Source organism: Phasianus colchicus, chromosome 1 (assembly GCF_987193195.1).
Source record: "Phasianus colchicus chromosome 1, bPhaCol1.hap1.1, whole genome shotgun sequence".
Classification (NCBI taxonomy): domain Eukaryota; kingdom Metazoa; phylum Chordata; class Aves; order Galliformes; family Phasianidae; genus Phasianus; species Phasianus colchicus.
In genome coordinates this window covers 47,806,057-47,830,589 of record NC_143436.1, presented here as the reverse complement: position 1 = coordinate 47,830,589, position 24,533 = coordinate 47,806,057, and the positions used below count along the sequence as shown (strand labels likewise).

Below are 24,533 nucleotides of genomic sequence, written 5' to 3'. Positions count from 1 at the left end.
TAGTGAGGTGGCAGTTGGGATCTTCTTCCAGATAACAGCAACAGGACATACTGTAAAGAGCAAAATATAGTATGAAGTCTAAGAGAGTCTTGCCACCTAGATGCTGCATGATAAATAGCTCTTTCTCTAGGGTACTTCTGAAACGTTTGTCCCTAATCTACCACAGATGTAGAATAATGAGAAGAATTAAGTAAGGCTATTTAATAACAATTTGTTTTTTACTGCCAAATTTTTCTGGTGGCTTCTTCCAGCATTTTGAGCACTCTCTCAGAATATCCATCAGAATTTCTAATAGGGATCTTTGCATCTTTACATGAGAGTATTGAGAACAGGCAGTCCTGAAATATGATGTTAATGTTTGCTGTTCTACACAGCTATTTTTAATATCACAGATTCAGGTTTTTTCAATATTTGCAACTCTGTTTTTCATATCCCCTCTATGCTCCTTCTGGAAAATAGAGGGGAAAGTCAGAGAATTTGAGAAAGCACTCATTTAACTTGCCTAAAGTATGGGAGTCTGCAGGGAGAGGAAATCAAGTTGTCACCCTGAAATAGGAACGAAACCACGTGATGGTTGCATTGTAAAAACATTAAGGAAAATGCCTGTTTATTACAGTCAATCCTAGTCTTTTCAGATAACAAACCTATTAAAGAATTTCTAGGTAGGCTAACTGCTTTTTCTGGTATTTTAGAAAATGGAAGAAAACAGAAGGTAAGGCATATGTTGTGTTAAGAGAAATTCTGAGATTGAAGGTGTGATGCCACTTAGGCACTGACAGCTGCAGTGGTCATAACTTAAAATGTCTTTGCATCTACTAAAATCACAAAATCAAAATTCCACTGTGGTATGGAACAGCACTGCTCGAAAATCAGACAATGTTTTGAAAGATTTCTTGGCTGTTTTACAAATTATCTCTCATCTCTAACTGCTATAAATTATAAAGCTATGTTTCTACATATTATGTCTGTTTAACATATTTCTGGTACATGTCATTTTGAATGCTGTCCACAGTGTTGTCCTGACATTACCAGGCACAAAGAATGTAAGACATTTAAAAACACAAAGAAGCCCACCTGATTTAACAGGTTTAATGATTTACATTCAGTTCAGTTTCAGTACCTTTTTTTTCTTTCCACAGACCATTACAGGTTTGTATCCAGAGATGAAATCAATGTGCTGAATTCTTTGCTTCAGTAGCCATTAGACTTTATCTGTGTGTAACCCTGCCATTAAATAGTGCTGCTTAAATTCATTTTTCTTTATCAGACAGGTAGAATAATTGTTTACAGATCCTTTGCTTGGACTTGCAGTTTGGCTGGGTGGTAGGCTGATGGGTTTACTGGGTAATGTTTTAAACCTCCCTATATTCATAAATCCTTCCTGAATTTGCTGGCTACTGCATGCATCTGCTACACTGATGTTTCTATCCTGATCCTCCATACTGTTCTTCAACAGCTTTCTGGATGATCTTTTCAATTAGAGCACAGTCTTGAGATTTTATTTTCCCAAGAAGAATTATGTAACGTTTGTACTGAGTCATATTTGCCATCTGCTGATCCAACCACATAAATAATCCGAATTCTTTAAAAACTGCATTTTCCTGTACCTGCTTCTAGTCTCAATATTCACAACCGTGCAGGTCTATGCATGCACTCCTGCCTTACAATCAGCTCTTCACAGAACGCTGGCATCTCTTCAGTGGTTCTTAGCAGCTGTGAAGAAGTTTTCCCATGCAGAGGATGCAGAGGATACACGTGAGAACGTATTCATCAGATGATACATGAGACTGCATAGAAAATAAAAGACAAAGCTGAAATAGAAGGAAATTGTAGCTATTCCAACAAAGTACATCACAAAACTTCCAAACAGAAGAAAGAAGGAGTACTCTTAGTTTATGGCTAGCCTTTTTGGAACCAGTTAATGAACTCAGATGGCTGGTAACAAGATACAGAACTTTTTGCTTCCGCTTTAAGTCAGTGTTTTCCACTGTGACTCTGCTGTTACCAAGGTCTTCAGCTGCAAATCCCAATTCATGTGGTTATACATGTATTTATTCAAAACTAAACTTTACTGAAACACTTGTGATCTCAGAATCACTCCTTAAGACTGAGATTTACATCAGGCTGCTTCAATCAGAAAGGCCATAGTGACAGTCTCTGCACCTGGCTTTACGTCAGTGCTCAATTACGTGTCCTTACGACAACCCTGGAGAAGACAGCATTTTGCATTCTGAAAATGCCAAACTATGTAAAATACATTTTCCATTGTTTTGGTGCTGCGGACAACTATATTGGAAAAACAGGTCTCCAAGGTGAGAATTTTTTTCTATTTATTCTTAAGAGATTTTATATGAGGTAAAAAAAAAAGTACGAAAATGGGCTTTCTCCATTGATTTGGTTGTACTACAGCTCTGAAGTAATTAACACTCGCTCTGAAAATGTCACATTGAGATCCTGCCTACCATAATGCCATTTTGCTGGTGCTGTGCATGCAGTAAGTGGGAGAATGCCACGGATCTCAGTGGGGCGACAGGACAGGGTCTTATTTGCATGTTGTGCCTAATGAGCTCCCCGTGTGAATTGTTATCAGGGCCGTGGGGCTGCAATGGGAGAATACAGTATCACATGGCACATTAAACAAGGATGTGTGCACGGGCTGGCGGGCATGGAACGCAGTCAGCATAGCTTATAGGGACCGAAAGCCGTAAGGATGAGTGATCCTGCTGCCGGGAAGGAATCGTACCATTCGAGGTTACACGTGTGAGCCCGTACCGCCCCCGGAGCGCCAGAAAAAGGGCTGAGCGGCTCTGACACCGAACGGACCGAGCCGCACTCCTTATCCTTTGCAACGCCGACGAGCTGCGATGCTGCAGCTGGATCCGCCTTAGCGGTCCCATCCGCCTGATTCGCCAACAGCCCCACTTTGTGCCTCGCCTCAGCAGGGCCCGGATTTTCCCTTTTGTCGACGCGGCACAGCGGGCTCCTCCATGTTCCGGCTGGGGTTACATCCCCGCTCGGGAGATCTCCCCACGCACCCACAGCCGCGGTGCCGCCCCGCCTCAGCGCCCCCCCCCCCGCAACGCCGCCCGGCCCCGCCGCACCTCCCGGCGGCGGCGGCAGCACCAGCACGCTCCCCCCGCCCTCTCCTCTCCTCTCCTCCCGCCTGCCCACCCCGTCCCTCCCTTCCCGTTCCGCAGCGCGAGGCGGCGCCACCTCCCCGCCGCTCCCCGGGGCCACCTGCGGCCGCCTGGGCCGCGGGCTCCGCACCTGGCGGAGCCGAGGGGCGGACGGACGGGCGGCTCTCCCCGCACGCGCAGCCCCGCACCGCAGTGGAACGCGCGAAGGGCGGGCGGGGCGGGGCGGCCGAGGGCTGGGGCGGGCGGAGGGGGGCACGCGGCCCGGGCAGCCACTGAGAGCGCGCCGGGCGCGTCTCCCCAGCAACGGGCCCGGCTCCCCGGGGCCGCGCCGCCTCCCCCGTTCCACCCTTCACTTCCCTTCCCTTCCCTCGCCCGTGTGAGGGTCGCCGTCCCCCCGCCCCGCCCCGCCCCGCCCCGCCCAGACACGGGCGCGGGGGCCGCCCGCTGCCCTCCGCCCCGCTCTCCAGGCCGAGGCTCGGGGTGCGCGGATGGGAGCGGGGGGGAGGCTCCTGCTCGGCCTGGCTCCCCCCCTCCTTCCCCTCCACACTCCACCCAGCAATGATCCAGTGAAACTAGGAGGAGGTGATTCTCCTCCTCCCTCCCGCTGCTGCTCCCGCTGCTCCGGAGGGGACTGCAGGAATCCACGCTCCGCTCGCAGGCAGCGCGGCGGGGGGAGCGGGGGCCGCGCGGTCCCCGGCCATGGGCAAGGACCAGGAGCTGCTGGAGGCCGCCCGCACGGGGAATGTGGCTCTGGTGGAGAAACTCCTGTCTGGGAGGAAAGGAGGGATCCTGGGCAGTGGATCCGGAGCTATTCCCTTGTCCAGCTTGCTGAGGTAGGGGCACCATTCCCCGCCAGGCGCTGGGGCTTTCGCCTGCTCTTCCTCACCATCACCATTGCCGCTCTCATCCTCATCCCCATCCCCGTATCCCTCATAGTAAGAATAAATGGTTCACTCTAGCCAAGTACCACCGTGCTTAAAGTCACAGGCAGGCATTTTATTTACACAGCGGTACAAAACCCTCGCCTTCAATGCGTCAGTCAGGCACTTGTGCCTTCTGTTGCTCGCTGCGGTTCAGAACTTGCATTTCGATTGCCGGGCTGAAATGCACGATAATCCCCTTTTGGTATTTCATCTCCAAACGACCACTCTCCGTCACGGGTGGAAGCGTTCATTGCAGGAGCGGGGATGCGTTGCATGTGGGGAATGCTGCGTGGAACGCCGCCGCGTCGCCCCACACCCTCACCACAGTTGCTCCCTCACTTGCTGAAGAAATTAGGCATGCCATAGTAATGAGCCTACAACACAAAGAAAGGAACCTTCTCTCTGTCGAGGCAGACAGGCGTGAAACTTACGGAGCAGGTTAGGTAACAGCAGGGTTAGTTTCGAGGTACCTCGATAGAGTGGAGTGAAACTGGGTTACTGGCCATGCTGGTGGAGGGACTTAACTTTAATCATCAGTCATGCCAAGGAGCTACAGCACGGCTTCGGCGTGAAGTTTCATCATGCTCTTCATGAGAGCATTATCACAGACAGGCATTCATGGCACTTGTCACTATTCATGGAGAAGGTCTACAGCCTGCAGCCATCAGCCAGTGTTTTGTACCACGCTGGCCGTAGCAGGAAGGCAAAATGAGCTGAAGCACTCTGTACCTAGAAACTTGAATGAATTGTTAATTCTGTTTATTTGTGAAAGAAAGAAAAGGCCTGGAGAAATGGAAATTGCTTGCATGAAAGCATGTTTTTCCTTCTATTGTCAGTATGTCCTCGTCACTATATTTATATTGTTTAAATATTCCCTATTATAGGAAATTTAGGTGAGCGTCCAAATTATAGTTGTGTGAATTCTATTGTACGTCTTTGTATTTTGAAAATGTTTTTAGAGCTGTAAACAGCATCGGTCAGGGTAGTCATAGTTTACCAAACTTCACTGTTGCCCCGATCCAACCACTCATTGAGCTGTTGTTTAATTACTCACCCGCTGACCACAATCAAAGCACGCCATGCAATTGTTTCTTGTGCTGTGCTTGAATGTGCAGTTTAGCAGGCAATACGCCAGATAATTGGTGGAATTTAAAATATAAGGCTTTGTGAAACGTGATGGCCATTTTTGGCAACAGCAGAAGGAAGTTCACTTCCGTACAATGATTAGCCATTTATCATCCAGTTCTACTGCACGATTTGTGTAGTGGCTTTCTTCAGGGCTAGCACCTGTGCTGTGTTCTTACACTGTTACTTTCATGTTGTAGATCCAAAGTTCTGTATATCCAGAGGGAATGCATTTGCTTGTGTTTTTATCTTTTTATTAAACAAGTGTTTCACTTTGTGTATACAGAACCCATTAACCATGTGTTTTGTATATACAAATGGGTTGTGGCAATCGTAGTTTGCCATTCAGAATACAAGTTTTTCACATTGTAAACTCAATTGTATTCTGTTTCTGGAAGAGCACTTCAGTCTACTTCTTTTTAAGCTAAAACATGCATTGTTTTATTTATGCTGTTTCTTACTAGTTGTATGAAGGATATTTATGGCTTTTGTAAACATAACTTAAAATATCTAGAGTAAGTATTTAGCATTCAGCTGCTAAAATATTTCTGATTTTGAAGAAGTTATTTCAATACATTTAAGAAGAAGTCAATAATAGTTTGATGCATAAACATTTTACAGTAAAACATGCTAGTGAACATAAAGCTTTTTAGAGGGAATATTAATAATTCCATTAATTTCACCAAGAATGCTCAAAGTAGCTACTAAGTAGCTATAGAACATATTTTCAAGCAAAAATTAAATGTGATAGGTATTTTAACATATCTTTTTGTCTTCCTTTTTGGAATGTTATATGACCTAGTTCATGCCAGTAATTATGGATTAGGTCCAGAATAACATTCAATATTAAGACAAAAATGTAGGATTGTATCTTGGTAGAGAGCTCCTGGAAACAATAGAAGATACCGAAAGGGAGTCATACTAACTTCTTGGTCTGATTTAGGAGAACAACACTTAACTGAAAATTGCAAAGTTTTGAGGAGCTGTATATAAAATTTTGAACTTGAGGGTAGGGGGATCTGAAGATTTCTTAATGGAAAACAACTTGCAGTAGCTTTCCTAGTAACCATGCTACTGTTTTTCCATTTTGTTAGACTGAAAAGTGCTTATGCAGAAGTGCTTTTGAGATGTATCAGATAAAGTGACAGAAAAAAAAAACCAAAAAAATAGGGACATACTTTTCTTCTCTTTATGGACTCCTTAGGAGTTATTATGTTTGACAGTGTCTTCCAGTGTTTCATTGACCATAACTGTACATTTCCTAAAATGGTGCCCCTGAAAGGCCCATGTTGCTGTTTCTCCTTTTGGCAGTGCTGTTTCTAGCATTGGACTGGGAATGTTCAAGTCCTTCAGCATCTATGTGGACCAATACTGTCCTACTGTGGGACTTCCCTTCAACTTTCTTCTAAGGATAAAACTCAGTTTATGTGGCTGAACCTTCCATGGCATGGTGCCCTTTTGGAAATTTGCTTTGCAGTAATTATGTACCTTATGAATGAAATCTAATATTCATGAATCAACAAATGCACATTGATTGTTATCTGAACTGTGGAACAAGCTATCCAAATTCTGATCTTCTATTTACATTTTTATAACTTTTTTTTTTTTCCTGACTCTTAGCAAATTTTATGGCACTTGGGGGAAAAATAGGGCAAGCCTTTTAACGGTTGTTTTATAGTTGAATATATTCGTTGATGTTAACTGCGTAGTAAATTATCTTACTTTTAAAGGGCTGACTTCTAGCTTAAAAGTTATCATACTGAATTATGGCAATAGTTCAGGAAAACAACACTGTCCAGGAAGGCTATTTAAGCACAAATAACACAAATAAATGAATGAATTCCTGTGTGGACTTGAACACATGTTTAAAACAGAGTACATGCAAAGTGCGTAACAATGCTATATGCTTAATTAAGAGGTCATACGCACCCAGATACCTATAATGGATAGTAGGTAGGACTTAGTGCCCTAATTAATTTGTCTGAAGGAATGATAACAAATCAGTGATGTTTGACTGTGCGGATCATATAACTGCCTTCAGTTCAGGAGATGTGCTGAAAGGCCCCTTACCTTAATGAAGAATCACAGAATTGTAGTTGTAGGGGTTGGAAGGGACCTCAAGAGATCATTGAGTCCAACCCTTGCTAAAGCAGGTACCCTACAATGTTTCACACAGGTAGGCATCCAGGCATGTCTTGCGAATCTCCACAGAAGGAGGCTGCACCACATCTCTGGGCAACCTATGCCAGAGCTCCCTCACACTTACCATAAAGAAATTCTTCCACATGTTAGTATTGAACTTCCTGTGTTCAAGTTTTAGGCCATTGCTCCTTGTCCTACTGCTACACTCCACCAAAAAGAGCCTGGCCACATCCATTTGCCTCCCACCACCCTTTACATATGTATAACCTCTATACTTTCTGGAATGTAAAGATTGTATAGTGAGGGTGAATTGTTCATATGCAGAAGTTGACAAAAAGCATTGCAATATATTGGAGCGAGTAAAATCTTCAGGAAACACTTGTCATAGATTAACTTAATTGCTTAACCCATAGCTGATTAGTTGATTAAACCTAGGTGTTTAGTTGCATTTTACACACCCAATAGTTTCTGAATCATCTGTGTGAACTGACAGACTTAACAAAGACCCAGATCCTCTAGAGATACAGCTGGATTCCAGGTGGGATAGACGAGGACATCTAAGGTGTGTTACACATGAATGGGTAGGCTACAGTTGGCAACCCAGCTCAGTAGCACAGGCCTGGGATTTGTTCTTTAACTATGAAAAAATGATATTTTGAGACACCTCAGAAGCCATTCCAAGTTTAAAAGGCCAAATTGTAATGGAATTTTTTGTTTCTTCTGAGATTCTTCTTCCTGGGAATGTCATGCATTAGTCTATTAACTATGTTTCACTTTTTTTTTTTTTTTTTTTTTTTTTAAGAAAAAAAGAGCTTTTAGGGCTGTAATAGAGGAGAATTTTCACTAATTTTTAAATGATTTCACTGTTTTTTATATCACTATCACAGTATGAACCTGAAAACTTGAGAATGAAATCCCACAGTCCTTCTAACTGAATATCTCACTCAGTTCCTGTATCCCAAGCCCTTAAATGTACAGTAAATTACTTACCACATGAAATAAAACATGTAAAGCATTTCTAACAAAACCAGCATTTTTTTCTGTATATTAGTTTGATTATCTGTATACACATAACAGTTGTATTGACCAACCTATTTTTCATTATTGGGTAGAGATAGACTTAATTTCCTTCAAAGTGTTTTGGTAAAAGTAACTTTATAGGTTTTCATAAATCTCTAAGACCTTGTATCATTTTGCAGCATGCAGTCACATACAACCCTTTTTGCCTTACCGGTACGTTACAGCCTAAAGAAAAAATGGGTAGTCCTTGATTAAATGCTAATCTTTAGCCTTTTTAAACTCTCTACTATAAAGAAACATTGGGTTTTTAGCAAGACTGAGGCATAGAATATGAATTACTATGTGAATTGGCACAGAGTTGTTGGGAAGGGTGAGTTGGCCCCTTTTTGCTCTTTGTTGGCTCCTGCCATTACACAGCATGGGTGGGTGGAGCAGCCTGCATGGAGCTGTTTTTTCCCCTTCTCCACTTGGCAAGCTGTGGCAGGGAATGGCTCCTTCTTTGCTTGTCCTTAGTGCAGCTACGCCATGTATATGCCTGGCCCAGGATATTTCTTCTCTCAAGTATAAGAAACCCAGCAAGCAGATTGTCAGTCTGCAAGCCGCAATCTGTTTCCTCATCTGTTTCTCAGAGCAGTGTCTTGCTCGCAGCAAAGCCATAGTTTAGTCTGATGGCCCTGGTGCATGCTGAGAACGCACAGATCAACTTCTGTCCTTATGCAGAGCCGTGTGATTTGTTCAAGTTCCTGTGACAAATCAGATCACACTTAACAACTGCTTGTAGAGCAGAAAGTGTTTAAAAAATAAAATATTTTACAAAGCTTTAGTTAAAATATTAACAAAGATGTTCCCCTCCCCCTCCCACACACATTTTAAGTTATGTAAATGGATCTTCTTATCAACAAAAATGAAGGCACTAGTTCTGTTCTTCTTTACAAATACCATTGTCTGAAGGAAGAGAAAAAAAAGCTCCGGTTTATGAAGAAATTATATTATATAGAAATTTCAGTAGCAGGTTTCCAAGCTTACATACTTCAGTTTTAGTCTGTCTTCTGTGTTAGAAGATATTTAATCCAAATAATCAGTGCAGATAACAAACTGGTGAGCATTTGTAACCTGTAAGTCAATGGGGCATTCATTTGTTCTATGTTTATGTCTAATTTTAGTTACACTTCTTTTAATTAATATATAGAAGTGTGTTTGTACCAGTATTCCAAGCGGAGACCAACATTTCCAGATTTCCATGTTACCTTTTCTATCCTGAGTAGGATATTAAGTCTTTTTGGAACATATTTCATTTTTCTTCCTTTGGGCTTTCAGTATGAAATATGAATTAATGACCATTGCAACACTTAGGTTATGGTGCTTAGTATTATGATAGTCCATTGCTGCATTGATTCTGCATGTTTGTCCTTTCAAATGTATGGGCTTCTGCTAAACCTTCATTTTGTTATTTTCCACCTTTTTTAGACTTATTTCTATTCTTATTTCTGATAAAAATTCTTTCAATCAAAATTTAGACTAGGTTATATCTACAAGGTTCCTTTAATTTTCTTCACAAGCTTGAAATATTCACCATATGTAAGGTAGCAATATGGACAGTTTTTAGGACATCTGGTAGAAATCTCATTGTTAAGACAAAGCAATTCATGGTTTCTGCAATTAATCTTCCCTAGGAACTCAACATGACCCTGGATTCACAGCTCTGTAGTTAGTGTCTGTTCATAAACTCCTCACTTCTTACTCCACATTTTATTTCCTGAGTATTATTCAAGTTTCCATTCCACTAATATTCTGAAGTCTGTTAGACCAAATATCAAAAATGAACAACTGCAGGGCTAGTATAAAATCTACAGTGGTCATATTATATGCCAATGGAGAGATTCAGGATATGGGATGTAGTAGTGCTAGGAAAACTGCTGGAGTTGCTGATGGAATTGGAGAAGACTAATAAGAGAACTTTCACAAGCAGTTTCAGGAGAAGTTAAGGAAGAAAAAAATAAAGGAAAGCTGAAGCATTGGTAAATTGAAAGAACTCTTTAGAAAATGGCTAATGTCTAATTCTGTAGTAGACCATAAAAATGCATTTTGACCTCCATCTTGTTTTCCCTCTCAGTTGTTTGGTAATTCAGTAGATTTAATGCTGCATTATACATTTTTAAAGCTGATATGGCATTACTGGTTTTAAGAGTTAGTGTGTTAGAACTAAGGGGGAAAATAAAATAGAACAATGAAGAATGATGTGTTCTGAAAGGTCTTCTATCTTATGGCTTGTCAGTGTTGGAAATGTGATGATGAGCAAAATACAGATGCTTTCAAGACAAGCATTTTCACAGTAACTGCACCAGTGAGCAAGAACATATCAGCATTTTTTAAATTCTGCAGGTAGATCCTGTTGTCTCAGTCTCAGTTTCAGTTCATATGGGTACTCATGGGTGAGCTGTCAAGAAAATGCTTGTAGCTCTAGGCCATTTTTTATTGCCCTGACATGGACACTAGTTGAAGCAGCCTATAAACTACTTTAATTCATAGTACCAGAATATAATCCCTAAGAGACAGTACTGTTCAGAGTGTAATTATACTCCCTTTCCTCCAACAAGCTAAGTTTGCTGTCCTGGGGAATTGGTGTATACAAGAGTTCCACAGGTGGAGAATTCCATTCTGCCATGGGAGTTTTTTGCTGGCTACCTCCAATCAGAGTACACATCCTAACCATTTTCATTATTTCAAGATAAGATATTTTTATGTTACATGCATAAGACATAATAAGTGGTATTAATTCCTGCCTACCGATATGACGTTTTCATGTATGTAGATCCTTTGGGGAAGCAGGGAATACATTTTGTTTGAACTTATTAGCCTTTATGTGAAGATTTTTATTACTTTTTAATTTTTTTTTTCCCGATGATGGTATTTTCAGTATGATCATTTTGCATTTTAAAAGTGACATAACTACTCTTCTGTACCTAAATTAATGTTTGTGAATTTCTAATAATGTATATCTATCTATCATAAGTAAGGTTCTGAGATCTTAAATTCCATAAGCTTCTATTAAAAGTATTTTACAGTTTCCCATCTAATGTACATACATTTTCTAAAGAAGGAAGAAATGCTAAAAATGACATTTTGAGTGCATTTTGGTTCTGGTTTAAAATACCTGGTGGTAGCTTTGTTTCTGTCGGTATTGATGTCTGCACTAAGTTCCTGTTAAAGCCAATGTAAATCTGGTTAATACAGTTAGGGAGCATACAGAGTAATTCAGCTCACTCCAAATTTTATATAGAATGATTTTGTTTCCAGCAAGACCACGTCCCTAATTTAAGAATAATATAGGTAAAATATTTCAGTGAAGAAAAGAAAAAGAGCAATTTTAATAGAAGGTATACATAGAATGCGTTTATAGATGACTACTTAAATAGCTAAGTTAAACCAAAAAATTGGGTAGAATTTCTTTATTTTATAGTTGCTTTAGATTAATTCTGAAATAGTAGACATTAGCTACCCTGTAGATGATCACCTGGCCCAAAGGCAGAATCAAGTGCTGGTCGGTTCAAGTTGGATATAAATAAGAAAACAAACAACATAAAGTTTGTGTCCATTGTGAAGATGAGAAATCTAATGGCAGCAGCTGCCGCATAGAAAGTTCTGTGCAGATAGTAGGAATAACTGGGTTGGTGTGAGGATGGTCCAACGTGGGAAAAGTTGAACAGTAAGTTTTGTGGTATCTCTGTCCTTGGAAATATCCAGGCTCCTGGGCATTGGTATTTAGTTGGCCTTGCTGAGAGACAGGGGATGGTCCTTGTGAGCCTTAATTTTTCTGTGATGTCATATTACAACCTGTGTAATATACCACATAGCAGGTCTAAAGTATTATGGTTTGTTGACCTTAAATTACCCTTGCACACTGTTAATACAAACCCTTTCCTTTATTTTTGGAATCTGAATTCTTGATGACAGTAAAGCTGACAACGTTATTCCACTGTGTCAGCATCTTTAATTCTTTTAAGAATAGAAAACAGAATTTTCTCCTTGCACTGTTGAGAGGAGGGAGCCTGAACATAGAAAGTGGACTATTGGGAAGAATGAATGATCTCATTGGCTGCATTCATTGATGTGGTGGAAGAGTTCTGAGTCAATAATATGTTCATTTACTATCTCTTCTGTAGTCTGGGACCTATTATACTCTGCCTAAGCTTTTCATGTTCAGCTTACTGTTTTATGCTTCAGCTGGACAATGTTTTTGTGAATTTTTCCCCTCTGTCACATTAGCTATTACCAAGGCTATTATTATTGTATTTAGCCTTTGAGTTTACACACTAATAACTTTTTTTCTCCTGTAGATGATGTGTGTTTTTTTTTTCTTTCCTAATCCTCAGACAACTGCTGAAATATGTCTTAAGTTGTACAGTGTGTGTAGTGTTACCAAGTGAGAAGAGTCCAGTCAAGAGATTTCTTTTAGAGAAGGTAAAATAATTGGGAATATCTGCTGGAATAGCCATTTCCCATCTGCAAATTGCCTGAATTCCAGATCTTTGAAATAACTTTCTAGTCTGTTTTTTAAATGGTAGTTCTAAGAGTTTAAGGTCTTCCATACTTATTTGTTGACTTGTCTGGGTCATTGTTTACTATTTGTAGTTTTCACTAGGTAAGAGTAGTGAATCTGTGTATCCAGATTATTTTTGCAGATTAAAAACCCCAACATATTAGTATTAGCAGTTTGACCCCAGAATCTGCATTAAGTCATTGATAAGGTTTCCGAAAAAACATAATTTACTCTTATTTTTAGTTTTCAATTTTCTCAAGTAATTATTTATCTACTTCCATATCCTCCTTGTTATCTGTGTAGCTAATTTATCAGATTATGTTCATAAGTAATTTGCAATCACTCTGCTTCCTATTTTGCACACATTTATTGCAGAGCAGTGTCTTGCATAACCAAGTGGTCTATGATTTGTCAGGGAACTTCTCACATAATGTGCGCAAGTAGATATTCACAGAACCAAATATACCAAATGCAGAAATAAAACCTATGGTTTGTAGTATGTTAGAAATCTGTTGTAGTATATCTTAGAAATCTGTTGTTTGCCTGTCACAGTGGTGAAAATTATTCCTTATATTTTTGCTTTCATGTAGACTTTATAAGTCTTGATTTGAGAAGAGTCATCAAATAAGCTGAAAATGGAGCCTGTAAAATAATGGAATGTTACTGGGTAGAAGTGTGCATAGAAGAAAAAGAGACATACATAGATAACAGGCGGGTTGTGTAAAATACAGAAAAAATGTTGGAATGCTAGAAAAAGTTGGTAACATAAGTGGATGTAATAAGAACTGGGACTTGTTAGCACTGGCGAGGAGTGGAAGAGTATAGTTTAGGAGTCAACACACAAGGAACAGAACAGAGATAAATTATGCAGAACAAAAAGAGAATGTCTACTCAATGAAATGTAGTTTTATTCAGAGCCTGATATTTCCATATTTCAAAATTATTTGTTGTAGCATGGAAGTGCATTTGCAGGGTTTTTTTTATTTTTTAATGTTTACGTAGGCACAAATTAATAAAATACCGTCAGTCATTCTGTTAATTTTAAGTGGAAGAGATTGGATGAGATTGTTGGCAATAGAGGTCTGTTAAGTTTTGCCAAGATGACACCACATGGTGAAATTTCATGAGTTTTAGGCTGCTTTTTTAGAAAATTTGACGTGCCTGAAAGTATGTAGCAAATTAGTCATTCTGAAGTTGCTAATGGTAAAAATAAGGATGCCCATGCAGTTTATATTTAACCTTCTGAATGATAATATTATGTATTTTTAATGACACAATCACATACTCTTCTTCCACAAGGTCCATACCTTAGTTGCAACCCAGGACAGACAATGCTCAGTGAATCAGTAGTTATTTGATATTTTTTATCCTTGCTATTCAGTGTTTACCCCCAAGCCGTATGTACTGCACACTATTCAAGCTCTTCTATAGAAAAATAATGATTAATTTTTCTCCTTGGTTTTCCAGTGTTGTCACTCTAGTATTTGACTTCTTCACAACGTTAATGCACTTGTTTCCACAGTACTTCTGAAACTGACATATATAGAGATGTTTAAATATTTATTAAATGTTTTGTCCTTGCATTTAATAGCTTCAGTGGCTTTTTCTTCTGTGCATTTGTTCAGTTGGTCTTTGAAAAAAAAAACGAATTTCTTGCATTCATAGTATCCCCCAGCAAGTGTTTCACATCTTAATGAAGTATTGTGTGAAGGATGTTCCCTGTAAGTTATGTGGCATTTCATATATTGGAAATGTGTAAAGATAGATTCACATGTTCAATTGTTTGTTTTTTGAGCACAGACATGGATAGATTCCATTTCTGTGCAGCGTTAAACTGCTGTTCATGTTCTTTGCTAGTTTAATTCCAGTACACCTTTTAATATCTTTGATTTACAAAAAGAAAACAGTTCTTATCAGTCATCTGTTACAGAGCCTCCAATCATCCTAAGACCAGCATTCATTACACAAAGAAAAACAGTATGGAATAATGAAATTTTTAAAAGCATGACTCTATACCCATGCATAAGTGGAATGAATTAACACCAGCACTTTCATCCTTGCCTTTACTACCTCAATAATTTTTAATACACATTGCTGTCTAGTATATTTATCTGTTGACATTATAGATTTAGACTGTCTTTGTGGTGATCAACAGAACATATTGGATTTGAAGATTCCTCTATTAATTTATAAATATTACAACTCCTGATATATATTCCATATCTTTATGAAGAATTATGAGAGATCCAGGACCCTGAAGAATATTTCTTTTTCATTTTGGCATATCTAAAAATACACATTTGAACAAGATTCCCGCCAACAGCAAAGCTGAATTGAAGAGAATCAATCTTTTAATTGTTGAAAGGAATTTGTGAAGATGGAAGTGAAATAGCTGTGTATAGGATAGAAGTGGTTCTGTCTTGTGAGGGAAACTTATTGAAGAGACAACAAAGTCATTCACCAGTGAGGTGGGATGTGTATTATTTCCTTGCTTAACACTAGCTAATCATAATTAATAAATTACTTCTGGAGTATCAGTTTTACAGCTGATGAAGTCCATCCTGGTTACTGGTACTTAGCATGTTGGTAAGAAAAAGGATTTAGATTCAGGTGCAGATTTTGAAGAAGATCCTGGAGAAACAATGAGATACTCATTTTGATACCATTATTTGATCTCTTCTAAATCCCAAGAAGCTGGTTATGGGGAGCAGGTTGAGATTTGGACATCACTTAAGTATAAAGGTGGTCTAATGAGTTGGAGAGATGGGGTCATGAACAGTGTATAGGGATCCTCACAGGCTAAGATTCCTTTTTTTTTTCAGTCATTATGTTTTAAATCATGTATACCTATTTAATTAAAAAACAAACAAAAAAAACCCAAACTTCTAGAAAGGCAAATTTAACTTGAAGGGATGCCAGTATATAGTAAAAGGACGATCACCTTTAATGCCTTCTTCACCTCAAGATTTAAAGTGGTGAGTGTTCAATAGACTTAAAGTCCCAGATGTTTAGCCAAGTGACCATTATATATATTTTACACCTGCTTTTCATTTAATAAGCCATGGCTTAATGAAGTGCCCCTAAAGAACATTAGTTTATTTTGGGATATTTTCTTCTCATCACCAAGAGAGCCAAGTGCCAAAATCTTCATGAGTTGGAAATGCGTTGCAGTAGGTTTAATGATACTGCAGTCTTTTGTTCTTTAAATTATATTTTATTTTTTAAATATACCAATATTGCTAAAATGGGGGCAATCAGCTCAAGAAGGCCATTTAACTTTGCTCGTACTATAATTTTACCTCTCATTTAAATTAAAAAAATGTATCCTGCTGAAGTGACTGGTTAATTTGAGATTTCAAATTATTAATATATGGATAGTATAATTTATGCTGACATTTTAAAGCATGGAAAAGCATTTTCATGTTTTTATAGATATTTCTTGCTACATCTAATGTAGTGTAAGATAATAGTTTAAAATAATTAATTTTTTGCTGAAAGATCTGGGAGTCTGTATAAGTAAAGGGCTGTCAGAAAAAAACAAACAACTCCACTCCCACTTACTCCCTCCCCCCCAGAAATACTCCAGAATACTTCTAATTCATTAACTAATGGGGGGAAAATTGGAGTATTTTCTATTAATTCCTATATTTTTCCTTATTGAATGTGTCTCATACATACAGAAGAAGAATCTTCTTTGGCTTGTATTACTCACTTACTCGAAGGGGATCATTGACTTCTGAAGTTAGTGTTTAGAAATAATTTTCCTTTGGTTGTGGGATTTTTGTTTGTTGTTGTTGTTGTTGTTGTTTTTTTTAAATACTGTTCCTCTCAAATCGAAACGAAATTGAACCAGTTTTAAAATGTGGTCTGACTATATTGGCAATAACTGATACTCAGGCTGTTGATGAAGATTGACTAGTATTTGTTGTTAGCCTTCAAAAGAAACCTGGAGTTGACTGTACTCACACGATCTTGCCACTCTTCTGATTAAACCTGAGGTATATGAGAACTCAGAAACCTAGACCCTTAGTAGAAGTAGAATATCCTTGATACAGGAATGTACAGGAATTATGTGCTCCAAAATTATTTAAGAGTACAGATGAAAAAAACATCCGTGATGTCAGAATGTCAGAAAAGAAGTAGCGGCAACAAAAATCTTGTGATGTTTTAAATGCATAACTGTTTTTTTTTTTTTGTTTGTTTGTTTGTTTTGCCACCAGATGAACCATTTCAATGTTTGTTTCTCCTTTTCTTGCTTTAAAGCTCAACAGGCTGTAACAGGGTACAGACTCAAGAAATAAGTTTTGAGAAAATAAGTGAGGTTGCTAAGAAATTTTTGTTAAACAGCCAAGGAAGCATTCTCTCTGTGAGGCTACCCACCTTAGCCATTAACCTCCAGGGGATAAATCAGCTAACTACCATAAATGACAGATAGCTCTTTTTCCTTCCTTCACTAACAAAATACTGTGTTCATTGTTTTTTTTTCCTGATTTCTTCCTTCCTCAATACTTGCCTCTCTTTCCTTTTTCTTATTGTGATAACCAGCTCAAACAAACAAACAAACAAACAAACAAAAGTAAAGTGGAACAACTTAGAAGGTGAAAGTGAAGGATCCTGCAGTTCCCATCAAGGCCAGGGTGGCCAGTATGAAAAGGAGTTAAGTTAACGCTTCAAAGGATTGGAGAAGACACTGAATTTGACAAAAGCAGGGAAAAGGAACAGAATTCACTGGGAAGGCTGAAAGAATTGATGGTGCTTGGCAAAAGTGAGAAGATTGGGAAGATAGGATTGAGGCAGGGCACAATCACTTGCTGGAGTGAGACGTAGAGATCTACCTTCGGTACTTCCTGTAAGACTGATGAACACTATGAAGTGGCATGTAAATGTAGTTATAATGACAAGAAAAGACAGAAGTGGTTGGATATTGTTGGGTTTTTGCCCAACAGACTTGTAGCTTGCATGAATGAATCTGCCAGGCTACTTGGAAAAATGCCAAAGCCAAAACCACCATCTCTGAAAGAAGGCAGTGGGAAGGAGCTGAGTTCCTTTGTGGTGTTTCTGTTTAAATGTGTTCTTGTGTAAAAAACAAAAAAGATAACACTCAAGGGGGTCAGACAGCAGGCCTCAGGATTACTCTTTAAAGGATGGAGCCAGAGTGTCTAGACCTCTTTGGAAGGAAGTATAATGCTTCAGAGCTGATGTTCAATTCATAGTAGCTCAGTTTTCAGATCTTTGAAAATATGGCTTTCTTAAATGCCACAAGATGTCACCATTTCTGGCTAAGTTTCTAATAAACTCTAAAGAGGAATTAAGAACAAATATTCCAGGAGGTCATCTCATGGCACATGTCTTTCTCCAAGTTTCACTTGACCTGTTAGATGCTGTGGCTTTTCAGTAGTACCAGCAAGCATCATGCAACATGCATCATTACAGTCTCCTGGGATTCTTAAAAAAGTCCAGAACACAACTGAGATTTCTGGACTGGAAAAAAAATTTGGTTAAACCGGGAATTCATTGCATTCCTGAAAAGAATCTTGGTTTTTATTTAGGTCTTTGGACATTTCCATTCTCAGCTCTACAGAAAGCAATCTATGTATCATATTCATTGCAGAGAACCAGCTAATTGCAATATCACACTTGTCAGGAATCAGAGTAGGCTCCTCTGATAGGATACAGCAGATGCTACTTTCCAAAGCAGCTGGATTGACACTCACATAGGGAGTTGTCAAGAACCATTTAAACAGTGCAGATTTATTGGCACAGCAAAGGGGCTGTCCTATCCCTGGTAGCACTATTCAGTGCATTTTTCTACTCAAACACAATTTTAGTCACATGCCTTAACATTCAGATCATTACAGACAGATGTGCTATAGTTTTGATGATAGATCTCTTTCCTTCTGCAACTCTCTTAGGGCCCATTCTTGTATATTTAAACAATAACATGGATGATAAAAATATTTGTTTTTCATTTCAAGTTGGTATTTAAAACTTTCATGGTTAATTTATGAAGAATTAGTTTCTTTCTAATGTGTTTTCAATCTAGTTTTGGTACACATCCTGCAATGAGTTTTTAGCTAGACATGCAAATGTTGAAAAAAACTGTGAACAGATGCATTGAACTAAGATTAGTGATTTGAATTGTGCCTTGAGAATTGTCAAAAAAGGAAAAATGACCTGACTTTAACTTCTTGTCTGAAATACAAACTCTCTTTTAACTTGGTATTATGCTACTGTGCTGAAGTTAGCCATGTTTAATAGAATATCTGGTTGGTTTTTTCCTTACCATATTGATTGTTTGGTGTTTATTTTTGGACAGTAAGTATATGCTCTGAATAGCAATGATTATGCCCAAAGGTGAGTTTTCCATCCATCTCTTAAAACTGATTCTTAGGCTTATGCTGTTATATATCTTTAGCATAACAGCTCATTGCTTGCACAGCTAGCATTATAATTCACATTTCAGTCATATTTATTTTTTTATTTTCTGATACTTTTTTTTTTTTCACAGTAATATTTTACTTATTTTTTTCTGGTCAACACTCTTAATCCAGCTTCCCTTAAAACTAATAGTTCATTGTTTCAACAGCAATGTATTCAGTAACTAGATGCTGAATGTATTAATAATACTGTGTAACTGGGTATTACTGCTTCCATTTGTGCTAAATATTGCACAGATCAAATTATGGTAGTGCTTTGATTGTTAAATTCTTTTTCATTTGAAACACTATCAAGTTGCATTTATGTGTTTCACTGTTAATCAATACTGAGCTAGCCTATCAGTTTCTCAGTTAAGACAGGATTTTCCACTACATCTTAAATACCTTCTGTAAATAATTACCTTTCTCACTTTATCATCACATACTTCTCTGTTTAGAGATGCTACTTAAATGCTATTGAGACAGGGTTTGGTATTCCCATCCTGCAGAAAATAATTCAAGCAGGAACAATCATAGTGAAGAATATTTGCCTATTAATTTGAGTGTTGTCTTGCCTATAGGAGAAATCTTTTCAAATCTAGAAAAGAGTGCAGCCACAGTTATGTAGCTATGTGTCCATTTTGTGGATTTTTACTTCAGTCAAAAGAGAAAGTTCTTTTCCTTAGTGGCATGCATTCTTCAAATGACACAATGACGTTGAAGCTGTCCTGTTCCTCACTGCTCACCCCCAACTTGTTTCAGAAAAGTAGAAATGTCTCTTTGTATGTCTTTGGGCATGCGTGAATGAATGTATGACATAGCTATGATGGACAGCTAATCCTGCTGGAACAGGTACTACAATTAAATAGGGATTCTAAAATTTTTTTTTTATTTTTTGTTAATCAGCCAGTTTTAATACATGGCTTCTTGCTAAAATTATTTTGGGGAAAAAATATTTACTAAGTAAAGAATCATTGAAATATGATGATATACAGCAGGTAGGTCTCTCAAGTATCTATCGTTTTCACTCTCTCTCCTGCTCTGTCCCTGTCCTCTACCCCTGGTGTGTTTCTCCATTCATCTCTCTTTCCATCCATCTATACACTGACACCCCACCCATGTCTCTAACTCTTCCTCTCTCCTCCTCTCTCTCCATTAATGTCTCTCTTCCTGCCTGATTTTCTCTCTTTACTGGTTTGAATCATAAAGAGAATCACCTGAAACAAAATAACTTAAGAGAACAAATGAGGAAGCATTGTTTGTTGAGCTGGAAATAGTTTGATGGAAGAATGTAGCGAGAAGGAGTACTGATATGAAAAGAGAAATTAACGTCTTTACTTAGAAAACAGATTGGTATTTCTCTTGAGGATGAGCTAACGATAAGTATGATCAGACTAAAATAAGCCAAAGTCATCCATAATCCCATCTAACATTGAAAAGAAAGAGGGTGAAGTAGAGGAAAAGACATGTTTTACTTGGAGTATGGAAATATGCTTGTGATTTATTTTCTTTTCTAAACAGGGATGAGTATACTAAGAAATAGCAAATATCCTAAAGAGCTTTTGGAATATTTGACTAATTGAGTTCATGAGGGAATAAAAACCTGTGAAGTAATATCTGATAGGAACATGAAGTACCTCAGACATTTAAGAAAAGAGCTTAAGATCAGAATGTCTGATATATTTTCAGAGATAATGTAGATGACAACTATAAGCGATAAGAAACGAATTGTGACTAGGGATTACTGACAGTAAAGAGAAAACAAGCTTTGGATTCACAAGCATTTGATTGACTGGATTGTGTTGGATGGGTATCACATGATCAGAAATGGCTTTTTTAGTGTATTGTAAACAAAAGAACACTCAAGTACTTCAGATTTACAATAGAGCTGCTTTGGAATAAGCATGAAGAATAAGACTGTTTAAAGTATGAATTTTTTTAGAAAGGCAAGAAGAGTGGGGGAAAAACAGCGATGAGTGATTTAGTGGCTTATAACAAACATAGGGGAATTCTGTTAAATAGAAGTATGGGTAAGTGTATTCTATTTAGAAGAGAAAGGAAGATAAGATAGAGAAGGGCACATCTTTCTGCTCAGTTTGTAAATTGCCTTGACAAAAAGATAATTCATGTTGGGGGCAAAAGAGCTGGTTTGTAAGGAATAAGATAATCTGCATGTATTTCTGCATTCCACATCCTAAGCTTATCTGTTTTAGAAAGTTTAGACATGGAACCATAGAAGGTGAGATAACACATTTAATGCCTCTTAGAGCCAGAAGCTCTCAGAAGCATGGTGAAGTAACACTCACCCATTTTATCTGTGGATGAGTTACCTGTGGCAATGTCAGCAACTGCAGCCAGCTAATAATCTGCATTTAGATATGGACAAATGACAGCCTAAATCTTAGCACAAGCTTGGGTCTAATAGCTTATCAGATCAGATTCAATGTCATGAAAATGCAGCTTCAGTTCTTTCAGACCTTAGCAGGATTTAGAAGGTGGTTCGCTGAGGAGTAGTGATTGATCCAAACTATCTTTATGAAGACAGGTTTTATGTCTCTGTACTCACAGCTGTTTGCAGACAGTGTGCCCATGAACTATAGCACGTGGACTGTATATTGACTGTATGTTGTACATACCACTGATATTGGATGTTATCAATGGTATTTTCAGATAAAAAGTTCTCCATTTTCAGAGCATAAGATGTATGATATTCACTTAGTAAGATGCTATTTAGTATTTAATTTCCTCATTGTTTTTGTGGGCTTACATCTTTAGTGCACATTACGCAGATGTTTCTGTAAAGAGATTTATTTTCCTCACATGCTTCTCAGTATAGTTTTGCAAACATTCTGCGTTTATTTTCAAAACAACCCTGTTTGATGACAAGGTATTATTACTCTGCTTTACAAACGGGAATGTGTGGCCCTGAGACATTAAGTTTTGCATTACTGGATAATTTCAGATATGTAATTCAGAACACCTAAAACATTATTTCTGATTTTGCAGATTATTTGTTGTTGCATACCATTTAAAAGTGCAAAGCACAATTTCCTCTGATTGCCAAGGCAGTGTAAATGGTCAATGCTTGTACAGTCAAAAATTCAGGATATGAAGTTGGGCACCCTGAAAGTCACATGCTTAACAATCATTTTTGTTCAGTTAGATTTAAGAGATTTTCCTGCTGTTTGCAGTCCTCTAGATCATTCAGAATATACTTCCCTTTCTGTTTGACTTGATATTCAACATGTTCTGTTACTACACTGTCATGACCTACTTTCAGATCAGGTGCATAGACGGGCTGAAGCAGGTTTATTGAGGGAAGAAAAAATAGCATGCAATTAATAGATTATAGGATCAAAGATAATGCATTCATAAACATGAGCTGAATTGGTACTGTAAAGTTGTGTTTGTGCTCTTAACTTTCCAGTGTGTAACTTACGTATGATGATTTTAGTGAAATAAAGGAGTTATTTGTCGTGATTTAACCCAGTAGGCAGCAAAATACCGTGCAGTCATTCACTCACTTTTGCTCTCCCAGGTGGGTTGAAGGACGGAATTGGAAATGAAAAAGAGCTTGTGGGTTGATGTAAAAACTTACTACTAAGACAGAAGAGGAAAATGGAAACAAAAATGCAATGATAACTGTATGTGTATATATATATATTTATATCCACAGTGCAATTATTTGCTACCTGCCAGTCAACACCCAGCTAACAACTCAAGGTCTCACTATCACTGACTGATGCCCAGCAGCCTCTGAGCAGTGGCTGCCCCCTGGTCAACACTCTATAGCTTTATGGCTTTCTCCTGCTCCATGTCCTCATAGCAGATGCTCTGTCCTGCCAAGAGGCTCAGCTCAGCCCCAGATGTGCTCCCATCACTCAGCAACAACTAGAACATCATTGTGCTATTAATGCTGTCTTTGCTGAAAACAGGACAATACCATAACCAAGTAGTACAGAAATAAATTGAGAAATTCTAAAATAATGCTATTGAGTTTTCAAAAGATCATACATAAAAGCGCATGAAAACTTGTGTTTTAAAACTGCTATTTTAAGGAAAAAAAAAATACAAAATGATATTCAGTCCTCTGAGACATGCAAAGAAGAGTTTGGAGCAGCAAGAAAAAAATTAAACTTGTGATTTTCATGGCTAATGCAACTATGAATTTGCCATGAAATGTGTTGAAAGAGTAGGAAAGGGAAGGAACACACACACACTGAGTGCAGTCCTACTCTGAGAGAGAGAGAGAGATAAGAAAATACATGTATCAAATGAAAGATTGAATATTTCAGTAGCTAATTTTATTGGCTTTACTAGTTACTCTGGAAAAGGAATTGGAGAAGACTTCCATAGCATTAAGCACTGTTTTTCTAGAATCCACCTTATATGCATGCTACAGGTACTTTTTATTACAATATTTCTACTGTACAGGTAATGCGTTCCAAGTGGAGAATTAATTTCAATACATTTTACATTCAGTACATAATTTAGAAATATCTTGACTTGAAAGTATTTGACTGACATCTAAGGAAGGAAGACTGTGTAAAATTTATTTCAGAAATTATACAAATTTTAGAATATTTAGGTACTTTTTTGTCTGGGTGTTTTATTTTATAAGATTATTATTAGTATGAAGATCTGCTTCACACTTGGGACTTCTTAATGAAAGTTATGAAGAACTGAAATCATCCCACAATATGGTTAATGTTTTTTGGAAAGAAAAAAATAAGATGCTAAGGATTATTTTCCATAAATGTAATATCACATTTTACCATAGTTTTACTCTGAATGAGAAAAAAATAATAAATTATCTAGAACCTGGACAGAAAGCATTGCTGATTCATAAGCCATGATTTATGAAAAGTTCTGTTCCATTCAAAATAGAATTATAAAATTGGATAATGAAGAGATACAGAATAGAAAACATTTTTTATTTTAAATATATAATGGGCAAACCAAATGATACTCTGATCCTTAAAACTAATTATGGAAAAAATTACATTATTGTGAATTTGAATTATTTAGTGGATTACAGTTTTACTTGATAACAACCTATAAAAATGGAGATAAAATATAATAAACATTTTTAAATAACGTAAAAAAAAGGAAAAAATCTTTTATGCTTAGTAACTTGAGGGTTTCTCTAATAGTAAAACAGAGAGAAAGATGCATTTAAATGTGGCTTACACTGAAGCTAACCTCAAGGAAGTTTGGTATGAAAGCTGAA

The 24,533-nt window shown here is 38.0% G+C and overlaps 2 protein-coding genes across 3 annotated transcripts in view; one reads left to right on the top strand and one right to left on the bottom strand.

Annotated features, from left to right (window-relative positions):
• Nucleotides 1-504: 504 nt before the first annotated feature.
• LOC149919555 (uncharacterized) lies at nucleotides 505-3,838 on the bottom strand. The gene is made up of 3 exons (XM_090137073.1): nucleotides 3,743-3,838; nucleotides 2,744-3,267; nucleotides 505-1,787 (listed from the first exon to the last, which is right to left on the bottom strand). The coding sequence occupies exons 1-3, from the start codon at nucleotides 3,836-3,838 to the stop codon at nucleotides 1,697-1,699; spliced, it is 711 nt and encodes a 236-aa protein (XP_089993199.1). The 3' UTR covers nucleotides 505-1,696.
• Nucleotides 3,565-24,533, top strand: part of ANKS1B (ankyrin repeat and sterile alpha motif domain containing 1B) — a 409,696-nt gene continuing 388,727 nt past the window's right edge. For both annotated transcript variants that reach the window (XM_090140258.1, XM_090140254.1), the window contains exon 1: nucleotides 3,565-3,970. In XM_090140258.1, coding sequence (XP_089996384.1) covers nucleotides 3,837-3,970 — 134 coding nt within the window. In that variant the 5' untranslated portion in view covers nucleotides 3,565-3,836. The remainder of the gene's footprint in view (nucleotides 3,971-24,533) is intronic.